Source organism: Scatophagus argus, chromosome 2, assembly GCF_020382885.2.
Source record: "Scatophagus argus isolate fScaArg1 chromosome 2, fScaArg1.pri, whole genome shotgun sequence".
Classification (NCBI taxonomy): Eukaryota; Metazoa; Chordata; class Actinopteri; family Scatophagidae; genus Scatophagus; species Scatophagus argus.
The window spans coordinates 13,795,367-13,809,375 of record NC_058494.1 but is presented as its reverse complement, the minus strand read 5'-3'; the positions used below and the strand labels follow the sequence as shown (position 1 = coordinate 13,809,375).

Here is a 14,009-nt window from a genome sequence, read left to right as displayed (position 1 = left end):
GGTGGCCACATACCTGGTGTGTGGACGAAGTAGGCCAGGTAGAGGTCCAGCTCCTTGACGGACACTCCGATGTGATGCGGCTGGACGCACAGGCCAGGGTTGGTGCACTGTGGTGACTTGACCAGCCGTTCCCCGTCTGTGCTCTCCAGGGGGCTGCCCTTGAATAGGATGACCATCACCAGGTCCAGCCGCCACACCTTGTCAGCCTGGCGCAGGCAGTCGATGCGACGGATCTTGCCCTTCTGGTCAGGGTTGGACAGCACGCAGCAGGGGGGCTTTTTTCCCGTGATGGTGAGCACAAAGTCCTCACGGAACTCAGGCCGGATGTCCTTGCGGAGCTTGGCCAACAGGCGAGAGGCCCACTTCTGCTTGATCTCTGGCTTTTCCCCCAGCAGCTCATCCTTCACTGCGCGCTCTTCCTCCTTGGACATGCGCTTCTCATGCTTCTTAAAGTATTTGCGCTTACGGGCCTGCAGGTTGAACCAGGTGTAGGCGAAGGCGCGGACATGGGGCAGCAGGGCCTCGATGAAGGGGTGGAATTCATCCTGGATGAGGGAGGTGGATGGGGGGAGGGTGGAGGAGGAGAGGGAGGAGGGGGGGAAGCAGGAGGAGGCAGTGGAGAGAGAGGGGGAGAATGGGGGAGAGAAGGATGGGGAGAGAGGGAGTGGGGGGGAGGAAGGGAAGAGAGAAGAGAGGCAGTTAGCACCGGCACGCAGCATGGAGGAGCAGCGCCTGCTCTGTGTGAGCGGAGGGAGAGAATGAGCGAGAGGCACCGAGAGAGAGACAGAGAGAGACAGAGAGAGAGAGAGAGAGAGAGAGAGAGAGAGAGAGAAGGGAGAGAGAAAGATGCTATACACTGTCTACATAACACCTAACACAGACACATCACACTGAAGGACACACTTTAGAAAACACTAAATGGCACAGCACTGAAACACTGAGAGGAGATAAGACAGGGAAATTAAGTATCTTGGTTTTTTTTTTAAATGGTAATGTAAACATTTATGTACCCACCTAAATAAATATAAACAAATAAAAATACTGCCAGACTTGCTTAACAAAACTACAACAAAAATATTATTAACCCTAGCAAACAATTATATAACATATATATATATATATACATATATATAAATCTACATCTTGAAAAAAAGTGTAGAATTTACATAACATAATGCAGACTACATTAACAAATATATAATGCATACAACACTGAAATGATTTGAAAGAACTTACAAAATTCCACTTATTAAAATAAATATAAAATATTTGTCCATAACATAACTTAATGATCTCATAACAGTCTTGATCACAAAATGCGTGAATAAAACAAGAATAGCATGGTAGTTACCATTTTGCTCTCTCATCATAAATTCAATCCGCCGATTGCAAAGAAACTTAAAATGCGCCACCAGGACAGTAACTGGATTGTTCGAGTCACAAGGATCTGAAGTTATGCTGCGTATTTTACAAAACAAAAGACTGAGGAAAAAAAATTAGCAAAAAGTGAAGCTGAGAAACTGTCCAATAAAAGCAGCAGGGGGGAAAAAAGCTGAGAAAGAGGAGACAGGCCAAGGGGGCGCAGTGTAATACCAACACAGGAACACAGGAGGTACTGTAGCAGGAGCTGTAGAAGAGATGCTGTTCAAGAGCACAACAGAAGGAGAGTGAGGAGAAGTTCAGCAATCTCTCTGTCTAAAAGGATTTTAACAAGAGCTGGATGTGCACGAACAAAATAAAACAGATATCGCAGCAAAAAGGATGAAATTGTCAAAAACCTAAACAAGCCTCTTTGTTCGTTTGCAAAAATATGTAGAAAAAATTATCTTGATGAAAACAACAACAACAAAAAAAAAAGCTTGGCAAAGCGACGCGTGCTATTGGTTCAATTCTCCAGGATCTGCATAAGACTCACGGAGAGGGAGAGAGAGAGAGAGAGCTGAACAAGGGGGGTGCGGACGGAGGAGAAGAAAAAAAAAACAAAACAAGAGGACCGGATCAATGTTGGAAGAGTGTGCACGACCGCTGGCAAACCCGAGTGCAGCTTCTTTTTTCCCCCTCTTTCTCTCCAACTCTGTCTCTCTCTTTCTCTCTTCCTCTCCACTTTCCTTCTCTAACCATTGACTGAGTCTGTGCCAACATGCAGAGGGCCCACCTATTTGGCACCGAGTCTCAAACAGCCCAGCCAATACGCACGCTCCCAGCGCTGAAAGGGAGGGAAGAGAGAGATGGCAGAGGGAGAAGCAAAGATGTGGGGGGTGGATGGTTGGTGGCTGGTAGTGGAGAGAGAGAGAGAGAGAGAGAGGGAGGGAGAGAGAGAGAGAGAGAGGGAGGGGGAGGGAGATGGGGACTGTGTGTGGTGCAGGCAGAAGGCACGTCATTAGCCAAATAGACAAGTTCCAATCTAGTGCAAAGGCAAAGTCCAGAGGATATTAATTTTACATGCATCCAATCCAGACAGCACCCGCCTTCTAAAGCCCTCTACGCCCCCCTCCGCCTTCATCGCCTTCGTCACCAGTGTGGTCACAGCCATCCCAACAAACCAGCTTGCTCTCCAACTGCAACCCCCCCCCCCACAATCCCATTCTCCCCCCAGAAGCACCCCTCTCTCTGCTCGCATTACACCACCTTGGCATGGGATGGCATGAGAAAACACAGGCCCAAAATCCCACTAGACCCTGAGACCAGCAGCTGCTCCTGGATTTACCACACAAACAAAGAGAGGAGGGGGAAGAAAATGCCCCCCGCTACCCACCCACCCACCTCCACCCCTCAACAAAAAAATACCATCCAAAAACATGCTCTCCTGTTTCAAAATGCACTCTCACATCCAAACTGGCCCCTTCTCTCCCTCTTTTTTGGTTAGTCCACTTTAGCCCCGACAGAACAGACACAGCAACACATTAAAAGTTTCTGTTACTAAATTAGACAGCAATCCCATTTGTGGGTGAGAGACAGGACGCGCTGGACAATGCCGGCTGAAAATGCCATGGCGGACACTTACATGTAAGTAGCACTATAGATGTTAAGCTGCTGAATAAGAAAAGCAGATATTAAAACAGTTTAAAACAGGCTATACCGCTTTCCTCAAATGTACAAAGCTTGGTCTAATACTTTAATATTCAGTTTCTCTGATTTTGTAACAGCGAAAAGAATGATAGTTTCCTACTGCAACCTCTAAATTGCCCATATTTACGTCGTGCTGTTGCTTGAGACAATGACACATAACTGGGATGCAATGGCAGCAGAAAGTGAGGGAGCACAGGGCTGTATAGATGCCCTGGCAAGCACGTTGTCTCGTCCTTATTGGCTGACCCACACGACCTCAGAGGGACAAGCTGTGCCCACGGCACCATGGGAGAAAAATCTGACAGACAAAGGCTCTCAACCAAGGATCAATTTAATATAATCTGATGTTTTTTATGAAATATGTATGGACCGCGGTTCTCATTAGAAGTACATTTAAATATTATTCTTCCAAATTACAAAAAAGAAACACATTTGCTCATTTATGTTGTCCAAATTACATGAATTAGTCCATGGGGCTCATAGGAATTACAGACATTGTCAAAACTGGAATCTCAGCAGTGGGCAGCCACAAAAAGCTAACTTGTCATGTGGCAAAGTTGAGGGCCCGGCCATTTGATTGTGGGTTGAAGCCCCCTGCTGTGCAACGGGACAGGCTGTCTGTGTGAACGCCCTACAAAGGCCAGAGTCCTCTGGTTGGCTCTGAGGACTATCGGATTTAGCCTGGCCTGCTCCCCCTGTCAGTGTCTGACAGAGGAGCTGCAGCCTGGATGACTGGCTGGTCCACTGACTGGCTGGCGAGCTCACTGTTAGGTTGGCTGAGAGGCTACATGACTGGCTGGGTGAATGACTGGTTGGCTACCCGGGTGGGTAGCTAGCTGGCTAGCTGGCTGCCTGGCTGGCTGGCTGACTGGCTTGTCACTGTTACTGTTTGGGGGGGAGGGGGTGCAGACCCCATCTGGACCAGGCCGAGCCGGGCCGGGTGCCGATTGTTCATGCTAACATACGCCTGCCTCACACAGCCGCACTGACCAACATGAGCAAAATGTGGGAATGAGAGAAGATGAAGGAGACAAGAAAAAAGTATGGGCAAAAGGAACATGAGGAGATGGAATTAAAGAGGATGTGTGTGTTTGTTTTTGTTTTGAAGAATAATGGCGGAGGTGTGTTTGTCACTTCTGGAGGGATCTAGACTTTTTGATGAATGGGCCACAGACAAAGAAAAGGAGAGATATGTGCCAAGTATTACTGTCACTTCCTGTAATATCATCATGACATTACTGATAGGCAAAATGATAATAACCAAGATTACTATCAGGGAAATCCAAACCTCTCCTTTGTCCATTTAAACTAACCACACATTTTCTTTCGTATTTCCAGGCCTGCAGCATTTTTTCAGCAACATACGCTTATTAACTCTTTATACAACAAAAAGAGGATGAAGAACAAACAGAAACCTATTATGCGACTACAAATTAATCCATGTTATTAAGCAAAATACTATTTATATGAAATATGTAATCCTTCCACCTCCCCCACCCCCTCTTTTAAAAATCACTTAGTGATAAATTCACTGCCAGGCCTATTATGATCATAAACTGGACCAAATACAAAATTATACACATAAACAGCATGACATTGGCTTTGGGGTCTGTGCACAATTTGCAGTTAAAGCAAGAACTTTTATGATTTTGACGAAGAAATGAGTCTGTGTGGCACCATATCTTTTAATGTGTCAATTTATTTTATTTTATTTTGATGTTATTTTACATGTTCAAACGGCTACTTCCCCCAGCTCAATTGAGAGACTTTCACCAGTTTGCCTTCTTCAGGGCGGAGCGAAGGGTTGCCAGTTTTTCGGGCCTTGGCCACTGGACTCTTTAGGTATCTGCTCTGCAATAATATGAGCGAGAGCTCGTCTTATCTCTGCATGCCATGCTCTGTCTTTCAGAAAAACGACGACCTTTGTTCGCCAGGCTGGGCAAGACAATCTCCCCTCCTGCCCTGACAGGGCACAACTCCGAGAGGAGGAGAGAAATGAAAACCACCTCAGGTTTTATTGACAAGGCCAGGCTTGGAGCAGCAGATAATGCCAAAAACACCAGACAAAGGAAACCCATAAAAACTGAAATTGTTGTGAATGTTGTCAGCGAATATTCCATATCTCGCACTGTTTAAACATTGTGGTGACTCAAGCGCTGTGAAATACGGCCTAAAAACTGAGACGTGAAAAGTGGCAGCAAATTCAAATTTAAGCACGCGAGCTATTTCGATTTTACGACTTCTACGCCAACACCAATAACTACAATGTATAAAGGTTTTGGCTAAAGAAGCAGTGTGACCAAAACCCCTCTGCAGCGTTATGCCCTTTTGTGCAGCTCAAAACGGCCTACACGCTGTGTCTCCACATTTATAAAACAATATAAAAATTAATACCCTGACATGTGAAAAAGAAACTTACCTCCGTGTTCACCGGAAGACTCTAATCTCAGCAGCACCGGCGTAAAGCTAGTTTTGGCTAATAACGGCTGTATTTCTCTCTCTCCTATCAACCTTCCAGGACGGTGTTGTTAACCTCCGCATGTCTGGTTGTAACGTTAAGAAACAAAATGAAATCAACAAAATGTCCTCTTCCACATATTAAAACTACTCCAAAAACTAGATTTGCTCCAATCCAATGTTCATTTTCCTCAAGCAGACAAAACTGAACTCACTGTCACGGTCTCCTGTCAGCCTTGGTCCTTTGCGGCCTACGTTGACCAAGAAGGGTCAAAATTAATTCTAAAAAGTCGGTTTGGAATAAAAAGGAGTTGGTCGCGCAGTAGTGGACCCAATAAATAAAAACAGTGTAACCTAAAAAATTAGCTTGACCTCAGTGAACAAAGTAATGAAATTTTCACAAAAGCTTTTTTGCAGCTTCTCTGACTTCATTTGCTGCAGATCTTTAAATGTAGCCAACATTTTTAGATAGTCTAACACCTTCATGCAAATTAAAAATGACTATTTGTTCCTGTCCCGCGAGGTATATTTGCGTGAAATTCATTTTAATAACTGTAACTGTAACAACTGTGTGTTTCCCACAGAGCACATGAGCTCCAATAACAAATTACATTGAATGAATTTGTGACATTTTAGACAGACAAAAATGTCAAATGGCTGGCATCTGTTTAAGATATATATTTTATTTTCTTCTGTTTTACTGTTAAATTGTGATTCCAACAAAGGACAAAAAAGAAATTTAAAAAGGAACAGAGTAGAAGATCAAAAATTAAAATTAAAATAAATTCCAGCCACATCAAAACAGCTCAACAGCCCTGCAAGAGGTTTTCTTTAAATTATTCAAATAAAAGTACCCCATTCATAATTTCTGTTCCTTTAAATATATTATATTTTTAATTTTAGCATCAACATAACATAAATGATCCAAGCCCTTACGTTTGTTGGATTTAAGTCTAAACTAGCTGATTTAATAATTCACATGTCTTATCAACAAAGTGTTTCAGAAACATTTCAAAACATAATTGCTAAAGTGAATTAAGGAATATTAATATCCTGAAAATCTATATATTCTAAAAATCTTTTGTTAAAATAAACTGACAGCATTTGATAAAAAAAATCTAAAGCACATTTTTGATCAAACTTTTCATTTTTTCAGTTTGATTCAGTAATGTCATAACTATTTTAAATGACTGCTTCCCTGTAAATGTTCGATGATATTGTATTTAATTCATATACAAATCAATTTTATAATAATAATAATAATTTTACTATATTTTTGCTGAAAGAATAGAAAACCCTTAGACCTTTTACTTTTTCAGCATTTTATTTTATCATAATTTATTCACCAAATCTAATTGTAAAGGCAAAAGCTAAACTTAATATTTAAAAAAAAAAAATGCTGCAGACATGTAACTAAAGGCCTGTCTGATGAAATTACATTTTAGCTTTTGGGGTTTTTTTTCTGTTTAAGATGATCCTGTAAGATAAGCACAGGGAACACACACACACACACACACACACACACAGAAAGTTGATGAAGGTTACAGCGTGTCAGGACGTGTCACGACTGGAATACATCTTTGACATCTGCTGTGTGAAATCACCTATTGAGAAGTAATGTGGTGATGTAAGGGAAAGACTGTGTGAGATCTAAACTATTTTCCCTGTGTGTGTGTGTGTGTGTGTGTGTGTGCACGCACGCGCGCATGTGTGTATGCCCTGATCACTCGAGATCAATCTGGAATAATTTGGGTTAAAGTTTTTTGAGCTGTTTGTGTGTTTTAAATCTCCTCAAAACCACACTGTTCTAAACTTTGCATGAAATAAGGATGTTGGACCATTTTTGTGCAATGTAGGGATAGTGCCATTTCTGTTTCTGTCCACTCACTTAAAAAGAAAAAGGAAGTAGAGGAGAAAAAAAGTTTCTGTGGGTTGAGCAAAGTTTCCATATTTTCTTCTCATGAGGAGCGCAGGAAAAGTAAGGTGCGCAGTGTGAGCCATGGGGAGAAACACCCTGCCATTAAGAGGTGACGGGATAGTAACCTCATAACCCTCAGGGATATAAAATAATTACGGACAAGTTGACATAAACTACTATTTCCTTGGAAAATCTTGTGAAATAGAAAATATAAGTGTCCTTTTTCTTCCCCTTTCATTCACTTATTCGCTCACTCAAGGCCACACACATGCATTCACACACAGACTTACATTATTCTCTTTAAGAAAAAAGAAATAATAAAAAAAATCTTTAACTTACTGCCATTTCCTCCCATTTCCATCCAGCTCACAACCTTTTCATCCATTCCATACTCCATGGAAAGAGAAAAAAAAAACTTCCTCTCTCTCTGCTCGCTTTTTCCCATCGGCGCAGATTGATGTTAAAAGCGTGTCTGCGCATCGTTTGTAATTACGCCTGTTTACACACTGAAGCATTACTATGTGTGAAAGTCTGGAAGCCATTTGTGGCATGAGGCTGAGAGGGAAAGACAGAGCGAACGAACTTTAAACAGCTCCAGAGATACAAGGACTGATGGCCAGCAGGGGCTTCTGCAGACCTGGGTAATTTTATACTTGAATGTGCCTTCACGTTTGGGCGATGAATTTGTCTGCTCAGACTGTTTCAGCCTCAAATGTAAGCACATCAAAGATAAGATCAAGGGCTCTTCATGATTTTCTTTAAGTACCCAGTATTTATTCAGCCAGGATTTTCTTGAGGTCTGTGTGGTTTTTCTATGACTCTGACCCATCTGCATAAATTTCACCTTACACAGTTATTATAAACATAACTGTTACTTAAGAAGTGAGTTATATTCCCACTTTATATTCTGAAAATATATGGAGGACTGAATTCAACTTGGACAAATCGTAAGGACATTTTGTGATGATCATTTGTTAAATACAGTTCAGGTTCTTTGGGCTTAGACTTAATGAACAGTATTCAACTTAAACACTGCATACCACAGGATTTATTGTAGGAACTGCCAAAAAAGGAAGAAAAGGGGACTGTGTGAAACATTATACATTTAGTCCTTTTATGCAATATGATCTTGATAACAGCGCAGTCAATTAGAAAAGAATTTCTCTCAGGGATGATGTTATCATGATATAAATAAAACTGGAAGAAATTAAACATTTCAAACTAAATTAGGTGATTGTGCTGCTGCATGTTGCAAACAATGATTTAATGAAACCATCTCAACATGTGGCTGCAGCAAGATGAGGTAGTGTAAGATTACATGTGTGCTAAGTGAATACATATAGACTACTGCACGTGCACCGTCTGTGTTTACATTACGACGATTTCTCTCTCACCATGGCAAATACACACACACAAACACACACGCATACTGTTGTTGTGGCATTTTCCGACAGCATGCTGCAGTAAAACTGAGCGTTCGTCGTTTCCCCTCGAAAAGGGCAGCCATTCCTGATAAGGTCAAGTAGGCAGTGTGATACTTGGAGTGTGTGCGTGAGAGGGGTGCTGGAGGAGCGTGTGTTTGTGTGAGGGGTGACGGCAGAGTGCGGCAGCTTCAACCATAAAGGGAAGGAGAGTGCTCGTCTCACACCTTCTGTCTCACTCTTAACCGAAGCGCATGCTGCACACACCTACAGTGTTCCAGTCGGCACATGCCAGGGGCACACACTGACTACCATGCCCTGCCTACAGCTGCACAGAGGGCTTTGAACCTTTTGGTTAGCAAATACAGCAGGAATCAAGCAGATAATGAAACCCGACACCCCCCCACCCCCCCCCCCCCATGCCCTGCTCCAACTGCAGCCAAGGCTTGCTTCTCCTCACACAAGAGATGCACTATTGAGAGACTTTCTCTCTCACTCTTTCGCTCCCCCTCATTCTTTTATTCCTCCCTGGTCCTCGTTCTGCCAGTCGGCAAAGGCGAGATGCCAACCTCTCCCCAAAGCCCGGGCAGAGTGCCCTCACCCTTTATGCAAATGCAAGCCCAACTCACACATTCACTACGTGCCCCCCACCACCATCACCTACTCCTCCGTTTCCTTCGTTTATTTCTTTCACCTCTAACTCTGCAATGCCCCCACCCCTCTAATACTTTTTCCCTTTCCTGCACTCCATATTGTTGTGGCACTTCAGTTGTGCCTCCCTCCGCTTTTTGATGCTTCATGCTCTCACTTCTACCAATTGCCTGTGCTCTTTCTATCCCGGTTGCTGTCCATCTTCCAGCATCTCTCGCTGCGCTCCCACTCCTTTCAATGTGGAACTCCCTCTCCCCTCCTTTTCTTGATGCCTCACTCTCACACAGCTTGACTCACCCTGACTCAAACTTGTACACTCATTCCTCAGTCATTGCCAAACAGGCAAGTGCAGAAACTCCCTTTACCCTCTCCTACTTCTTCTTCTCTCTCTCTCTCTTTCACACACACAACCACACACACACACACACACACACACAGAGGCACTCATGCCACAACTCATGCCCTCGTACTTCCCTTAAAGGGAAAGTATCTCTTTTATGAATTATACTTTTTCTTTATCTGCTGCGGTTTGTACAACTATTATATCATCTGTCAGCATTAGAGTTAGGATATTAAAACTATAATTTGCATTAAAGCCAGTTGGCACATTTATTCATATCCTCACTGTAAATTTATTCCCCATTTTTACGTGATTGCTTCCTTGATTGTTGAGCAGGGCGTTAGAGAAGTGCACAAACACTCTCCCTTCATGCAAAAAAAAAAAAAAAAAATTCCCACATGTGCAGTGGTTGAAACGTGTGCTAGCTCATGTTTACATGCTTTAAGAGCAACCTCTTCTTTTGTATATTTCCAAAAGTATGACAGGATATTCTATTGTTCCAAATTAACAGAGCAGCACACAGCAAATTCATGAGCAATGGGTGAAACCACTGACTCCAATCTTGGTGACTGAAGAATTATTAACCATGAGATGAGATTCTGCAGCTACAGCTGGCTTTATGAAACCCTTCTGAATGTTTACAAGCAGGAAACATGGCTGTTTTTACAAGAGACGTTTATAGGGACACAGCAGAAATATTAACAGGGGCTTAATGTGGAAAATTACTCTTGGTTTTTTATTCTAACACAATTTCTCAAAACGAAAATGAGCAAACTTTCTTAGCCTGGTGACCACAATTTATCATTTACAATTAGAACACTGTAAATGTTTGCTTGCTGCTTTGCAGATGGAAACCCACCCCTGTTACATTAGCATCATTTTTCCACATCAGTGGGCTCCCTATCAGGAACACTGGAGCTTGCAGATTTAATTCTGCTTATCATGTGAGCTGGAGTTTTGCCTGTGCTGAGTTGGCGCTGCGAGGGTTAAACGGCGCCCACTCCCTGTGGCATGATATGAGCTGGGCCTTTGCCTGTGCACTCTGCCTTGCCTGCACTGAGTCGGTAGTGTTAGGGGTTAAGAGTGGGTGGCTGCTCCAAGTGGCTTCATATGCAACTCTGATCCCATAAGGGTTAAAGGGTGTCTGATCCAAACGGCTTCCTGAGAGCTGGGTCTTAATCTCTGCTGTGCATGACAGAATTTGGGTTAAAGGGAGACGGGGCTCTTGATATGGCAGCAATTTACGCCTGACTCTGAGCTGGCAGTGTGAGGGTTAAAGGTCGCTCTGCCCATTTTGAGTGGCATTCCCTGTAGGGCAAGCACCATGCCAGGCCGGAAGAAACAGAGGACACACACAAACACGTGCAAGGCGAGAAACAAAGAGGCTTCACAACCACACACACACTCACACACACACACACATACATACACATAAACACATGAAGACACAACTAAATCATTTTGAAACTTTTATCCTCTCAAACCAGTGCTTTCCTTTTCTAAAGATATATCCACCAAAGCTTTGGGAGGATAGAAAGACACAGCTGGGCGCATCTGGAAGAGTGTGTGTGCACTTATCTCTTCTGTGACCAAGCTTGCTGACTTCCCCAGCCTAAACTACCACCTCGCACAGACCTCAGGAGCACCGCAGCACCACAGGCAGACGGCCATAAGTACATGTGCTCAGAGGGGACATAAAGTGGAGGAGACCCACCTCGATATAAAGGCACCTCACAAACAGGCCAGGAAGGAAACAAAAACAAAAACAAAAAACAAAAACAAAAAAGAAAAAATCACTGACCAAAGAATCACGTTAGATTTGTGTTAGATTTATAATGATGCTTGATTTTTATTATCAGAACAAGTAAAAAGTAGTTTTCTCCACCCTCATTTCTTTTTTTTCTATTGTAAAATACAGAATTCAAATAGAAAAGAATAATGTAATGCTAAGTATGAATGACAACTATGAGTGTTTTTGTAGGTAGAGTTTTGTATTGTATTGTCCTTAGTTACTTTGAAATCCCACACAACTGTGATGACAAGACAAGTGAAATAGTGTAGACATGGACGCAAGTGTGCCCTTTCTGGCCTTAGACCGAGTTATGCCAATTTTTTTCAAATGGTTATCCTTCTGTACTCAGCATCCAGCTGATATTTACTGTTGTCTCACTGAAAAATACAAAAAATGCATTTCTTAATTGCAATAAAGATTCTACTTGTGCCAGGTTATTCTGCAGCAAATGGTACAGTGTTTATAAACGCTCTGCAAAACTGGTCCGGTATGAAATACCAGTCAGTCTCCATTTATAAACATGTGATTGTATGAAAAGATAGTATCACAGAAAAGTGAGCCAGAAGGAGAGAGCTGGAATGAAAGCAGCAAGAGCTGCCACGTCAGATGCTGCTGAGGCTTCTTGGCTGTCAGGAAGACACATAATGTAGACGCACAAGCACATGCAAATGCAGTTGGGCCTGCACATGCACAAATCCACACGAATGCACATGCACAAATAGACTCATAGACATGCACATGCACACACACACACACTCTCTTACACACATACACACTATAAAGGCTTTGCCTTGCTGTGCTGTTTAGGGAGTTGGAGTCATCAGCCAAGCCTGACACCCCTACTCAGTGTAGCCATCACCGCTGTCTCTCTGTGAGTCAACATGGATGGAGCTGCTCCATCAACAACACACACACTGGCCCTAATAATAAAACGAGCAAATCCTCCCTCTCTCCAGCTTGCCTGCCACACGCCAGAGAGGGACTGCCCCGGGTCTGATCGTATCCTGTTAGGATCGCTTCTGGATTTACACTTATCGTTTGGGTAACACCCTTCAAGCATTTAAATAATAATATTGTGTCTTCCAAATATCCCAACAACATTTGAACATTAAGTAAATAATAATAATAACAACAAAAACAGATGTTATAGGGCAAGCTGGTAGCTCACCTGGTAAATTATCTTAGCTGTCCTATCAAAATAAAAGCTGAAAGCACCAAAAGTATATTAAAAAAAAAACATTATTTTACCAACTCTAGCCTAACTCTAACAGTGCCATATACACAACATTCAAATGTTTGTTCACATACACAAAGATGACAGTACACTACTTGACTGTTTTCAAAGAAGTACATATAGGGAAATTATGTGGGCAATATTCAAATGCTTAGGCACAAGAAGCACAAGAAGATTTGGCCTCATGTTTATTTAGGCTAACTTTCCAGTTCCTGGAGTAATTGCATTATTGAATACAACAACGCCATTGTTTCATCAAATTTTAGAGGGGGCTTTCAGCTTTATATATTTCCAGAGAGGAAAATCAAAATGGCAACTCCATTTTTCAGTCTGAAGGAGAGAGAAGGATTTGATTCTCCAGATAGCACTTGGCACCACTTGCCCCTTCCAAGTACTGTAATATGGTTATGATACATTAGCATTCCTTCACATCACCAAGGAAACCCAATATGTGAAAAGAAGTGGAGGGGGGAAAAAGGGGAAGGGAGAGGAGGGTGGAAATCTAGAAGATGGAGAGGCAGGTAAAGGATTAGCATTAAGAGGCGATAGGGAGTAAAAAGTTGCTCAGCGAGCGGCATTTCAGCAGACAAAGCCTGGCGAACGGTGAAACTGTTGTAGATACCCTGTGCTGTTCTCAGAAGAGGCAGACAGGGAGTTAGTAAAGTGGCTTTTAAGCTCACCAAATCCAACATATCCCAGATAAGACTGTGGCTCTTCCTGAGGGAACGAAAGAAAGGAGCAGCGGAGGGGGCTGGAAAGAATGAGGTAAAATGGAGAAAGAGATGGTTGAAGTAAAAGGCGCAATGAGAGAGAGAGACAGAGAGAGAGAGAGATTTGAGGGATGGGGAGAGACTGAGACAGAAAAGCAGACAAAGATAAGCGAACACATTCAAAAAAGCAACCGAAAGGGGGAGTTTTGGAGGAAGAGAAGGGAGGGGGGGTAGAAATGAAGTGCAAGGAAAATGAGAGCACATTTTCAGATGAGAGCACACGTGAGCTTTGGTGTCTGTTGATCCAGTCTCAAAGAGTGCATCGAATGAACCCAGAGACACTGAGCAGCCCTGCCTGCCTCTCCAGCAGGATTTTATCACCTGTGTAAAAGGCGGCCTGAATACACACTGGCCAAC

At 42.9% G+C, this 14,009-nt stretch overlaps 1 protein-coding gene across 12 annotated transcripts in view; it reads right to left on the bottom strand.

Moving 5' to 3' along the window:
* nfixa (nuclear factor I/Xa) overlaps positions 1–14,009 on the bottom strand; it is a 108,543-nt gene that overhangs the window by 73,624 nt on the left and 20,910 nt on the right. For 10 of the 12 annotated variants that reach the window (XM_046411303.1, XM_046411364.1, XM_046411373.1 and 7 more), the window contains one exon: positions 14–545. In XM_046411303.1, the coding sequence (XP_046267259.1) occupies positions 14–545 (532 nt within the window). Of the gene's footprint in view, positions 1–13; positions 546–1,351; positions 2,213–5,488; positions 6,188–14,009 lie in introns of those variants that run through there. The other 2 variants (XM_046411391.1, XM_046411337.1) reach the window with 2 other exon arrangements.